Source organism: Pinus tabuliformis, chromosome 4_2 (genome assembly GCF_031772625.1).
Source record: "Pinus tabuliformis cultivar Carrire ecotype Pingquan chromosome 4_2, CPIR1, whole genome shotgun sequence".
Classification (NCBI taxonomy): domain Eukaryota; kingdom Viridiplantae; phylum Streptophyta; class Pinopsida; order Pinales; family Pinaceae; genus Pinus; species Pinus tabuliformis.
In genome coordinates, this window is record NC_142304.1 from 595,541,805 (window position 1) to 595,554,926 (window position 13,122).

Below are 13,122 nucleotides of genomic sequence, written 5' to 3' on the forward strand. Positions count from 1 at the left end.
CACTTCGCTCAATGATGAGCTTGTCCGTAGAGGAAATCAAGAGCCGGTATCCCTTCACACCATCAGGGTATCCAACAAAGATGCACTCAATGCTCTGTGGATCAAGAGCTTTCCTCTTTTCAGAGGGGATCTTGGCCCATGCTCAGGAGCCGAAAACACGGAAGTGGGTGACCTCTGGTTTAGTGCCGCTCCAAGCCTCAAAGGGGGTCTGATCCTTGACAGACCTATGAGGAGATCTGTTCTGGATGTAGTTAGCACAATTAAGTGCTTCAGCCCATAGCTTATGAGGCAATGACTTAGCATGCAACATGCAGGAAACCATCTCTTTGAGAGATTGGTTGTTTCTCTCAGCAACTCCGTTCTGCTGCGGAGTGTATGGAACTGTGTACTACAACTGTATGCCGGACTGAAGGCAAAGGTTCCGAAGTGCTGTGTTAACATATTCCCCCCATTGTCTGTACGGAGGGCTTTGATCTTTCTCTCTGACTGTGTCTCAACTAGTGCTTTGAAATCTTCAAAGTGCGCAAAAACTTTAGATTTGGCGTTGAGAAGATACACCCAAGTATACCGTGAGAAATCATCAATAAATGTAAGCACATACCTTGCTTTGTTGATGGAAGGATGAGGAAAAGGCCCCATGAGATCACTATGGATCAGATCTAGAGGAGAGGATGCTCTGTGAGTCTTGCCGGTATCAAACTTTTCTCTAGGATGTTTGCCAAGGACACACCCTTTACAAACTCCTTTGGAGAAACTGATATTTGGCAAGCCTTCCACCATCTCATTCTTGCTTAGTTGCTGCATATACTTGTAATTTAAGTGACCAAACCTCTCGTGCCAAAGCCTACTACTATCATCAACATGTGTAAGCAATAAGGAGGATTCAGATTCAATAAATTCAGAAAATGTATACAGTTTGGCTCCATTGTTTAGCTCACCGGTTGCAATTTTGGAGCTGCTATGTAGGTCATATATGTTTACTGCATCTGGAGTGAATTCCACTCTCTTTTCGATGCCTGAATGAGTGATCTGATAAATTGAAAGCAGGTTTACCAAAAGTTTTGGAACATGAAGCACATCTTCAAAGCTTCTGTGTAAAAGTTCCACTCTACCTTTTGTGGTGACCTCAATAGGTGAGTCATCTCCCATGAGGATGGGAGGTCCTTTGCATGCATCCAAAGAGGAATAGACTTCCTTTGCAGCGGCCATATGATTTGATGCACCAGAATCTATAATCCATGCATCAGGAGAAGAATTAATTGCAACTAAAGCATGAGAATTGTTACCTTTCCCATGTGGCGGATCCTCAGTTTTCTTCTTGGCGCCCTGAGGGATGTGGTCTTCAAGGTTGTGCTTCTGAAGGATTTCTGCCATTTGGTCAATTTGTTTCTTCATGCAAGAGGATTCTGGATGGAATCCTCTTTGACAGTAGGTGCATCTGTTTCCTTTCTTCCCTTTTTCATTTCTCGAGCCGGAGGAGTCATTCAAGGGCTTGGTGTACCCTTCCTTCTTTGGATGGGAATGCGCTTTTCCCTTGTCTTTTGTTGCTGATTTTTCTGATTTGAATCAGATCTGTGATTTTTATTGTGGCTGCCATCATGCATAGCAAGTGCATGTGCTTTTGGAGGTTTGATTTTCCCCATGCCAATGAGTTTATCTTGCTCAAAAATAAGGGACTCCATAAGTTCTTTGAGAGAAGGCATAGTGTAGGATTTACCTGTTGTGAGCCTTACTGAATGAAATGTAGACACAAAGACGGAGTATTCCGGTCTGAGCTTTGACATAATAGAGAGAACTTGGCGACTCTCCTCCTTAGATTTGTCAATACCACAACCCTTGAGTTGCAACAATAGATCATTATATTTGGTGAAGAAGTCTTGAATTTTGTCATAGTTCCGTGGATCCAATGACAGCAGCTCCACTTCGAGCAGATGTCCTTTCATCTCATCCTGTTTTCCGTAGAGTTCTTCAACATTTTTCCAAATCTCATTGGGAGTATTGCAGGTAGATAGATGAAATTGCAACTTTGGAGAGATGCACATGCATATGGATCCGTGGGCCTCATCCATACAGTTGAGGTACTTGGATTTCTCTATGGCTTAAGTGGGTTCCACTTCTGTAGCCATGGTAATCCTGTACAACCCTTTATGACGAAGGTATCGAGCCATTTGGTCCTTCCATTTGTGATAGTTGTACGGTGGTAGGATCGATACTTTGGGAAACTCCATTTTTCTGTCGATCTTTGATCTCCACGTTGTAATACTTGCAAAATAAAGTACTGGTGTGCCTTTTATCTAGCAACCTGTGGGCTTTGGAAAAACCCAGTGTGGGGAAAACCAGTTCTACAGGTGAGGGTTTATATTATTAATAAATATTCAACAATTGAAAATTACATACACTGCTTGCCTCTTACTAGCAAAGCTTCAACAATAATTTTCCTTCACCTCTACTAGCCAAATCAAACCTCTGCAAACAATCTTGGCCCTTCTTTGTGCTAGTTGCACCTCCTCCTGCAACTCGCATTGGAAAAATTGGAAATGCGTACGACCTCTTCTAGAACTCGCACTGCCTCCAAAAGTTTGTTTCGACAATCTCTTTTGCCTCCAACAAATTGCTAGAGCTACTTGCACCTCCTTTAGCAACTTTCTTCGACAATTGGAAATGGAACTGCTCCCCAATAACTCGCATTGGTTAATGTGGCCTCATTCCTTCTCTTAGAATGACTGGAATCTTTGTGAAGTATTCCTTCAGAAATTCTCTCCTCAGTTTCCCTACTGAAACCCCATTACTAGTGTCCACCACGTTATCACCGCGCCCTTGCTATCACTGTAATTCATTGTGTCGTTAAAAGGTCCATCTACTTGCTCTTATAATCTCTTGTTGACGAATGAACGACCATGATCTAACTCCAATCGATGGCTAGGATTATCTTGACCCCTTCTCATGACTTTTCTAGAAGTCACTATAACAAAATAGATTGTCTCAATTAATGTGATTTAACTAACTAATTTTCCTAAGTTAGGAAAATAATTAAAAACTGGCTAATTAATCTAATTAAGATATTTCCCTTAGAAACGTTTTTGGGTCTTGGAGATAATTATCCTCGTGTTCCTTAGCCTCACAGACACCAATAGAGACTAGAACACCTATCCGAGCTACAAAACTAACAGTCTGTGGAATATCGTTATCAACAAGGCTTGACAAGGTATAAAATAGAGTTGTTGTGTAGTAGTATTCATCAACAAACTTGAGGTATGATGGTTTAGTTGTATTTGAGTTACTATTGAAACTTGGACTAGTTTTGAAGGTTGGGACATCATATGGACATTGTGATTGTTTGAGGTACACTCAGATCATTGACTGCCAAGTGTTATGTCGCCAAAAATGTATAACACGCTGTGACTTATCGATATCAGTGATTAAAATTCTATGTCTACTTGTATAGTTGGCATATCATTATTTTTTTCTAGAACTTGTGTTGATCAAGGAAGTATTGCTCAAACAAAGTTCTAAGTACCTCTGATGCATTGTTATATTTTGATAACTATAAGCAACAATTGAGTTAATCTCTAACAAGTTATGAGTGTGGCAATTTGTTTAGATTGTTGACTTCTAGGGTTTGGCAGTACTTGTGCTATGGGCAAAGAAGATGTATACAATTATTAATGTAGAAGATGTAAATATATTTATGTAGTAAAACATGTGGTACAGGTGCTAGGGTTTGTTAGAAGTGTTTGAGCAAAGTTATTGGTTTGTGTGGGCATGTTGTTGAAAGCAATTGATATTATAAGGGTTTGGATAGAAGTTACACTGCATACAACGATTTCATGCTAGGGTTTGTATATTGCAACGAGTCTTTAGTCTGATGCTAGATGTATGTTGCTATTGATGATGACAATGGGAATGTTGTTGATGTGTGCATGTCAAGATGTGTTGAGTAGGTTTGTATTGTGAGCAAAGTTCTTAGTGCAGTGAGGGTTTGTTAGAGCAGAGCGATTGTTGAGATGTTAGAGTGGTTTGATGTACTGCTGAGTGTATTGAGTCAGCAGAGAGTTGTGAGCATAGAGTCATATATATCTTGGGCATAGCTACTTATGCAAGTTGCAATGATAATGATTATGATAGGGACAATTTGTTCAACATATTGTAGATTATGATATTTCTTATCATTCCTTGATATATGATGATCGTGGATCCAATCTGAAAATTGTCAAACGTGTTTCACTGTGGCAAATTGAAGGTCGAAGCCTTAAGAGCAAGTGGTGGCTTGTTGAGTAGGGTGGTGCAAGACGGAAATTGAAGTCTCATTCAGGATGGAGCTTGAGAACACTTCGGGTGGCAGGGTGGTGCTAAGGAAGGTTGGAGCTTGTGTAGGGTGTTTGAGCGTCCTTCTAGTTGGAGCTAGTAAACTAGGGCGGTGGAGTGTCCTTCCAGTTGGAGCTGGTAAACTAGTGCTTTGAGGTGTCCTTCTTGTTGGAGCTAGTAAACTAGTGCTTTGAAGTGTCCTTCTTGTTGGAGCTGGTAAACGAAGGCATTGGAACATCCTTTCAATTGGAGCTGATAAATCAAGGGGTTGGAGCTTCCTTTTAGTTATAGTTGGAAAATCTTGGAAGTTGGAGCTTCCTATTGATGTAATCCTTAAAAGACCTATATTACGAAGCATTCAATGGTTTTTCTCTTGGAAGGGGTTCCAGCTAAAAGTTACGTGTCTACTGTTTGTTGATATTTTGCATTGTTGAATGGTGTTGTTGATATATGTTTTAATCTAATGCTAATGTTAATTAATGCTCTGAAGATTAGAAATTAACTCATTGAAGTGAAATACTAATTCACTCCCCTCTCAGTATTTCCAATAGGTGGATTTCTATGGCCCTCAAAATCCACCTAGGGCACCATAAAGGGGTCTCGTAGGTCTCCTACTGTGAAAAAGTGTCCATCTTTGCTCCAACATTGAGGGCTTTCCAGATGCTACTAGCCCTTCGAAGTCTCTAAAGGTCAAACCATCCTCATTTGGGCCTTGAATCAATTGCCATCCCTTATAAGGTGTTAAGGCTGGTTTGGGGGCATGCATTGGTCTGAGTGTATCATCTTGAAGAATCATCAATTATAGTGCAAGGTGGTAGAATGTCCTAGGTGTAGGAGGTGCCAATAGTCATATGTGGTGTGCTATGCTGTTCGGAGACCCAAGGCTTTCAACGCTTCACCTGTGGTGCCAATATACTTCTCTGGGGATTGAGTACCTATGGGAAAGGTGCCCAATTTATGGGTTGTTGAACCAGCTAACAATCACAACATAGATTCTAGTGAAAGCAACCAGTCATAAGAAGGGACAATAATCTTTATTGCATCAAGTGAACCAAGCTTGAATGTAATGGGTAATTTAATGCTTCAAATATAGATTCTCTTCCAAATTCGGGGCCTTGAGCTTGTAATGGTGTTTCCTCCCTCGGTAGGAGTTGCAAAAGGACAACTCTATTAAGTGTTCCTAGCCCTCAAGGGGAAGTGACATTTTTTCATTTTACCCTTCAATTGATAGGTATTTGTGAACAATAATGATGGTATGGAGGGGAGAAGACTTCATGGCCAAGCGTCATGGTCAAAGGGACCAACATGGTGGGGATCCACATCCTGAGTGTATAGATGTGAGGAGAGAGCAATTACGGATGCATGAGTTTCCAACTTGACCCTTGTTTTTCCACCCCTCTTGTGCACCTTTTGATATTCTTCGCTTTTCCACCCATCTTTAGCATTTTGATATACTTTTATTTATTTTTGGCCACAATATGCTCTTTTATTTTCTTTTAGCTGTATCAACCTCCGAGGGCTATGCTGCAAGCCCTATCCAAGTGTGCTGAGTATGTATGGGTGTCAAATCCCAGAGAGCCAATGGTCAGTTGACTGTTGAACCCAAAGAATGGACGTGGGAAAGGGCTTGTAATGTGTGATGGAAAGTGGTAAGTGTGCAATAAGGAAATACAAAACTATGCTATCTCAATCAGGGCTTCTCAAGTAGTGCCCCTCCTATACCCATTGGACCATTGGGGGGGTCCCACTAGACTAGGAGCGAAGATTAACCTCCCATTTAAGGTGAGGGAACAAGATCACAGTCAAAAGCCCTCTTTCTTCAAATTCACCGCATAATCCATATCAACTGCCCAAATACAAATAAGCATAAGCACTCAATTGCAAAATTAATAAAGTACATTTTGATTGGAAGCCCACCTTCATCCATGTTTTGTTGCTGGATGGGTGCAAAGCATATGGATGATACAGGTGGTAGAGATATAATGGCATGTCATCAGCTAGTGGTGGCTATCAGGGTCTGCATGGCCAGTCGGTAATAGGCAGGTCACAGGTGTCATCTTCTCCAAATACATAGTACGGAACATATGGTATGGAAACCACTACCTTTAAGTGAGATTGGATTATGAGATACTAGTGTGGAAGATTACCGTGATGCTATCTTAGCATGATTGTACATGATTCCTGCATCTGTCTATAATGTTCATCATTGAAAGTAGAATTGTCTTATCTCACTTAGATCCATGGTGTACATAGAGCTACTTGGAATCATACCATTAAATTTCAGTTTGCCTTAAATTAGTAATAGATTCCCCATCAACCTGTCCTTTAAATATACTAATCCAGGGTAATAGTAAATTAGCTTATCGTAATGAAAATGAAAGCTTTTGATCTGGTACAGAAATTTTGCCTTACTAGAAAATACACGAGTTTATTGTTAGATGGCTATTCCAAAAGAGTTTGGTTTCCTGTCTTTTGTATATCACAAGAAAAATTGTTTATAGTTTCTATCCTTGTATCAAATTAACACAATCCTCATTGGTTTTTTATAATATGCAATTCAAGTGCAGGGGTCAGGTAACTAACACATATCTGAAACACGAAGGTGTTTCTAAATATAATCTCTAGAGTTTTAGTACCACACGGTTTATTTCCTTTGATCTCGGATGTTAGGAGTATTCATCGCTCCTACATCCCCTCAGGATCATGTAACCAGACTCCTTGTTGGATTCAGAGTATTCATCGCTCCTACATGCCCTCAGGATCATGCAACCAGACTCCTTGTTGGATTCAGAGGACTCTGATAGCAATCCAGTGCCACTGTTGTCCCCCTCGCTGTTGGCTATCAGACTTGGGTACTCCTGACATCATTGACCTCCAGCCCTGGACTTATTCACTTAGCCTTCCACATGATTCAGTTATATACATTTTTATGAGGCTGTTCTATTATTGTATCCTTCTTTACTTCATTTTATCCTAGATTTAGCTTTGGGATTTTCTAGGAGTTGCATTTGCACTTCCACATTGTACTCCTACTGGTTGTATCCTTCTGTCCCATTGACCTATTTATGCTCATTCATTGGACCTCAATAAAATTATCTTATCTTATAGTTCTGGGTGGGTTTAGAGGAACAATTCACTTATAATGTAAAAATCTTTGAATGGTAGTCTACATAGTAGTGAAATGAATATTGATACATCTATACTATCAAAATTTATAGTCTGTGGGGATGTTATGGAAGATTTAAAAGAAATAATATAATTAGACTTCATGAATTTTTTATTTATTTTTATTAGTGACCCAGAGGAACCCAGCAGCCCAGCTGATACTTAACTACTAGTAAACCTCTGGGGGTCTATGGCTTGTCCTCCTCTCCGTAAACCGGGTCGCAAACAGGGGGATTTGAACCCAGCTCTCTCGAGTTTCAATGATTTTACATATCTCGGATTACCAATTGAGCGGCCCGCTCCGCCCCCTCCTCCCCCCGGGACTAACTTCATGAAATTTTATATCAGACATATATACAAAATTATGGAAAATTGGATTGGAAATTTGAAGTAACAGAGAGAAATGGTAATCTGGTAAGGTCTCCTGTGATGTTTACACTTTTCCTTCCATTAAGTTAAAATGGACAAGCCAATAAGTGGAATGGATTCCGTAGTGCATTAACGGCAATCTTATATGTGTTGTGGCTAAGTATAGTTGATGTTGACAGCAGTCAAGAATTTGAAGCGATCTCTGGACGACGGGAGTTGAAACCTTACGCTACTAGATATACAATAATAATTTGTGTGCTATTACGCTAATCATGGTAGAAAGGAAAAGAGAGAGGATGTATGGATATATAATGCTATTTGATTGGACAGATGAATGGCAGTGCAGAGTGTATCAAGGTGGGGTTTATAAAAATTTGGCAAAATACAAGGTGCAACAGCAGGCTGACTGGTAGATGTTGAGGAAATATTTGCATGGAATTTTAGGGATTGACACACAAAGAAATTGAATTTAATTGTTTTCGGTCTTATGCTTAATGTTTTTCTGGTTAGACAGTTTAGCTTCAAGGTATGACATGATAATTATAACAATTGACATGGTTTACAATTTTGATGGTTTTCTCACTGTGATGCTCGTGCTTTCTATTTTAACATTCTAGAGAATTTAGCAGCGCGCATTTTGTTTTGTCCTAAGCATGTAGAACTTACATTTCTAGAAACATAGTTAGAGCACGAGACAGGCACACGGTATACCCATCAAGAGAAAATATTCCTTATTTATCAGTTTAAATGTATTTTAATACTTATTGTATTTTGTACTTTTAGTTCTTTTCTGGAATTGATGTTTGACGGGATATTGACAGTCTGTTTGTATCTGTCTTGCAGCGAAATTATCGTTTCTTCTTCATGTTTGTGTCTTCTTGCACTGTTCTGTGCATTTACATATTTGCGATGTCAGCATTATATATCAAGTTCCTAATGGATGACGACAAACATACAATTTGGCAAGCAATGAGACACTCTCCGGCATCTATTGTTCTCATGATTTATACTTTTATTACTGTTTGGTTTGTTGGTGGACTCACACTCTTTCATCTATACCTCATAAGCATAAATCAGGTCAGTATTCAATTTCTGGCAGAACTTCATTTTGTTGTTTTTCTTAGCTTTGATCTACATTCGTTTTTGGTCTGGTTTGTACTTATGGAATTCATTTAATATGGCGTGCAAATATGATGAATGTATGTTGTAGAGTATTCTTATAGTGGTGCCATATGCTGGGTGATTTTTTATTAAATGCACTTAACTTTGGCTTCAATGGTTCCATGTTTGATAAATTTTGAATAAGTGCAACTATCCAATTATCTGAAAATTGCCATGGTAGAATATTGAACTGTCGTACATTAATTTGTTGAGTATATAATTCATGAGAATATGTTTCCAGAGAACAACATGGACAAGAACATTTGTGCAGTTATGTATATAGTCCACAGATTACATAAAATCTTCCGTATTCATAGAATTGGTACTATAAAATAATATATTGGTAAAAGACTGTATGTGCATTAACTGCCTGAGGTTGTTCACCTTTGTGCGTTTTCAATCCTTACAAGCACAGTAACGATGAAGCAAGTAATGATGGTAATAAGTTATGGTATATAAGCAATGAGCGTTATATCACAAGACAACTTCCACCCCTTAGGTCCAGATTGTGCATAGGCATCATTGTTTCATAATTCTACATCATGATTTCATAATTTTAAATACACATATATTCTGCAATTTTTTTTATGTTAACATTTAAATGTTATGCTGAAGACTTAAGCATCCTTTCTTAATGGTTACTTGGTGCAGATCTTGTGTTGATTTTTTAATGCAATGAAGACTAGTGCATTTTTTCAAACTGATAATTGTTGGAAATACTGAGAGGGGGATGACTTAGTATTTCTCTTCAGTCAACATATTTTTAACTTCACAGAGCATTAATTAACATTATTATCAGATGTAACATAAATCAATAGTAAACAACACCATTCAACAATGTGCAAATATCAAGATAGTAGACAATAGATTTTTAGGTTGAAACCCTTTTGTGACAAAAACCACCAAACTCTTCTTAACATTTGTCTTCAATAAAATATACATTAATATTTTCAGCTCCAATCGAGGGAGGCTCCAATCACCTGGTTTACAGGGTCCAACTTGTAGGACGCTCCAACGCCCTGTTAACTAGCTATAACCGGAAAGAGGCTTCAACGCCCTTTGCAGGCTCCAACTTGCCCTAGGACAACCCTGCCGCCCTGAAGTGTTCTTAGGCTCCAACCTGAAGGAGACTTCACTCTCTTTCCTTGCACCGCCTTGCCACCCTGATTAGTGGGCGAACCACATTTCAAAGTTTTCAGACTGGATCCACCTATGCTTAAAAATCAATACAAAAATCTGCTATACAATGTCTGTCAATCAAGTCTGCCTCAACTCAATCTTCTTATCAAACCCAGCTACTGAACAACTCATCTCTGCTCAATGTCAATATCAAATCTGACCGTTGTACAACTGTCGCCAAACGATTTTGCTTCTGCTCAATCTGCATATCAAAGCCTAGTTGCTGAACAACTCATCTCTGCTCAATCTCAATACCAAATATGACCACTGTTCAACTGTTGAAATATGTAACTAGGTTTGGCCTTCATAATGACCTATGTAATGATGATTTTATGTATTTAATGAAAAGATAAAAATAAATTTATTATTGTTATTCTTGAGGCATGGGTTTCATGCTCAAGGGAGATTTATTTTTAGGTCAAACACCCATTGAGTGCTTCTAGGGCTTGTCATTGAGTCTACAAGTCAATTGAGTCATTGTCATGTATGAAAGACCCTTTTGGGAATGTTACATATTGTAAAGAAAATTTATTTGAGTCAAAAGAAAGTCAAAAGACCCTCCAAGACCTTGTCATTGGTGCAAAGATCAAGTCGGTCTACATGAAGATGTTGATTTTTGGGTAGCATAGGATGTGCTCTAGCTCCGAAATTTTGTGGAGGGGCTAGAACACATGAGATATCCAAGACTCATAAATCGTTTGGTGAAATTCCACCTGGATTGTATTTTATTAAAATAATTAATATTTTTAATGGGGTTCTTAAGTCTAAACTTAGGAAAATAAAAATATTAATGGGTATTGATGAAAATATGGGTGAGAAGCTTCTAAGAGACGGGGATCAAGTCTAATATAATCTTAGTCGTTGGTTAGAGATTAGATCACGACCATTGATTTTTAACAGGGAAAGTATAAAAGGAGGCTTGGGGTCAGTTGGAGAAAACACACAGAGATTGAGGAAATCGATTTTCTGAGGTGAGAAGTTCTCAGCAGGAAAATTGATTGGGGAGAGCTTGCAGCTGAGGGGCAGGGATAATTCAGGAATATTGATAGAGAGGCAGAGAGAAGCTTGTGGAGGCAACATAGTAGCTAGGAGAGCTGAAACTGGGCCAATCTGGGCCCACACAACCTTGATGCAAAGCCAGAAGGGCAAGCGTAGAGGGAGAAAGTTACCTTCCATGCAAAAAGCCGAAACTATTGGAAAAGCTGGCGCAACGAGTAGAAGAGCTGAAGCAGAGCTGACGCAGAGCCTCAGAGACCTCCACACAGGCTCATAGAGTTACTGTGAAGCGGCAACGCAGTTGTAGCCGGGTATAGCCAGTTTTGTTGCTGGATCAGCCAGAATCTACTGGGTGAAGTATGGTAAAACTCACTCAGGTTTTCCGCCATTGTATTTCTCTATCACTGGTTTGCTGGGAGGGCAACCATCATTTGTATTCAGAACTACTGCTTAATAATAGAAAACCCTCAGAGCTGCTCCACTGGTTTTCCTGCATTGGGTTTTTCGGGGACGTTTAGTCCAAAAACAAGTGTGTCCTTTGTGTGATTGTCTCATTTATTTTTTTAGTACTTGATCTGTATGTTGGTGTAGGCTGCAGAGTATTTTCATTTAATATTTCTAATAATAACTTGTTAAAATCAAGAACACAAGTAGGTAATGCAAATCAATTTATTGCAGTAGGATTTTTGACTTGTTAGATTCATAAATTTTCACAGAAGAGACAAGTCGGCCTAAAGATAACAATTCGTACCCTTCAAAAACTTATAATTAAGGAAGAACTTGACGTCATTTGGATACACACTCAAGCAAGTTTGATCTCCTCAAGATAGAAGCTGCAAAAGGACAAAGAAGAAAAATAAGAATAAGATCGAAGTTTTGGGCCTCTCTTTCTCGCTCTTTTATTAGGGTTTCTACAATTATTGGGAAAAACGAAATTCTAAAGTTGCATCAAAGCTGTGAAGTTGCATCGAAGCTGTGAAGTTGCATCAAAGTTGTGAAGCTTCAGCTAGGTCGAAGCTGCGAAAGGTCAAAACTGTGCATCTGCTGGAGTGGTCGAAGTTGCAGTAGAATCTGCTACTCGAAGTTGGAGAAGAATATGCTGGAGGTCGAAATTGCATTAGTTGCTAAGGAACTGCTAGAAGGAAAGCTATTCAAGGGACTTGGTCAAGGGTCATAAGTCTTGGAATTCGTCAATTGAAGATTCTATAAGAAGAGAAGAATTCTTGTGGGTTTTCCTCTCAAGTGGAGAGGTTTTGGCCTTGGCTTATCGCCTAGATTCTCAACATGCTATCAGAGCTAAGGTGACAAGACAAGGAAAGGAAACTAAAAGGACACTCAAAGGCCGAAGCACTAGAAGGACCATCAAAGGGAGTATCAAGAAAGATCAAAACATTGACATCGTACCATCAAGAAGACATTCACAAGGACCGAGTACAAGCAAAGAAGACCTCAAACCCTAGCCTATCTAAAGAAGGGTTTCTCACTTGAAGCATTGTTGGGAAGCTCACACATCATCATCAAAGAAGGTCTCAGGGACCCTACCTAGAAGGACTACACATTGAAGCATCTTGAATTCTCTACATTCAAGGGAAGTAAGAAGAGGCGTTGTCATCATCATCAAGGAATCAAGGTGATCATCTCCCTCTCTTTGGATGATCACTTTTGAAAGAAGACATCTTCTATTATCAACATCATCATCAAAATCAAGAAGGCATCAAGTTGAAGATATTGTCATCAAGGAGCATCTTCACTTGACAAGTAAGTACCTTTATATTTATGACTGAATCTGCTATCAAAATGACTTCATTTCGCAAGGAAAACAACAAATTGGTTGGGTCATCAAACATTCTTGAATGGAAGAAGAGGAGAAATTTGATCCTCATAGAAAATGAAGTCGTTGAACATGTTAAGGGATCAATTACGAAGACTCCAAAGGAAGAAGCTCAA

The 13,122-nt window shown here is 39.2% G+C and overlaps 1 protein-coding gene across 4 annotated transcripts in view; it reads left to right on the top strand.

The window, feature by feature from the left end:
- The window catches only part of LOC149170704 (protein S-acyltransferase 8-like), a 404,753-nt gene that overhangs the window by 214,397 nt on the left and 177,234 nt on the right, over positions 1-13,122 (top strand). For all 4 annotated transcript variants that reach the window (XM_089423992.1, XM_089423991.1, XM_089423990.1 and 1 more), the window contains exon 4: positions 8,683-8,916. In XM_089423992.1, coding sequence (XP_089280118.1) covers positions 8,683-8,916 — 234 coding nt within the window. The remainder of the gene's footprint in view (positions 1-8,682; positions 8,917-13,122) is intronic.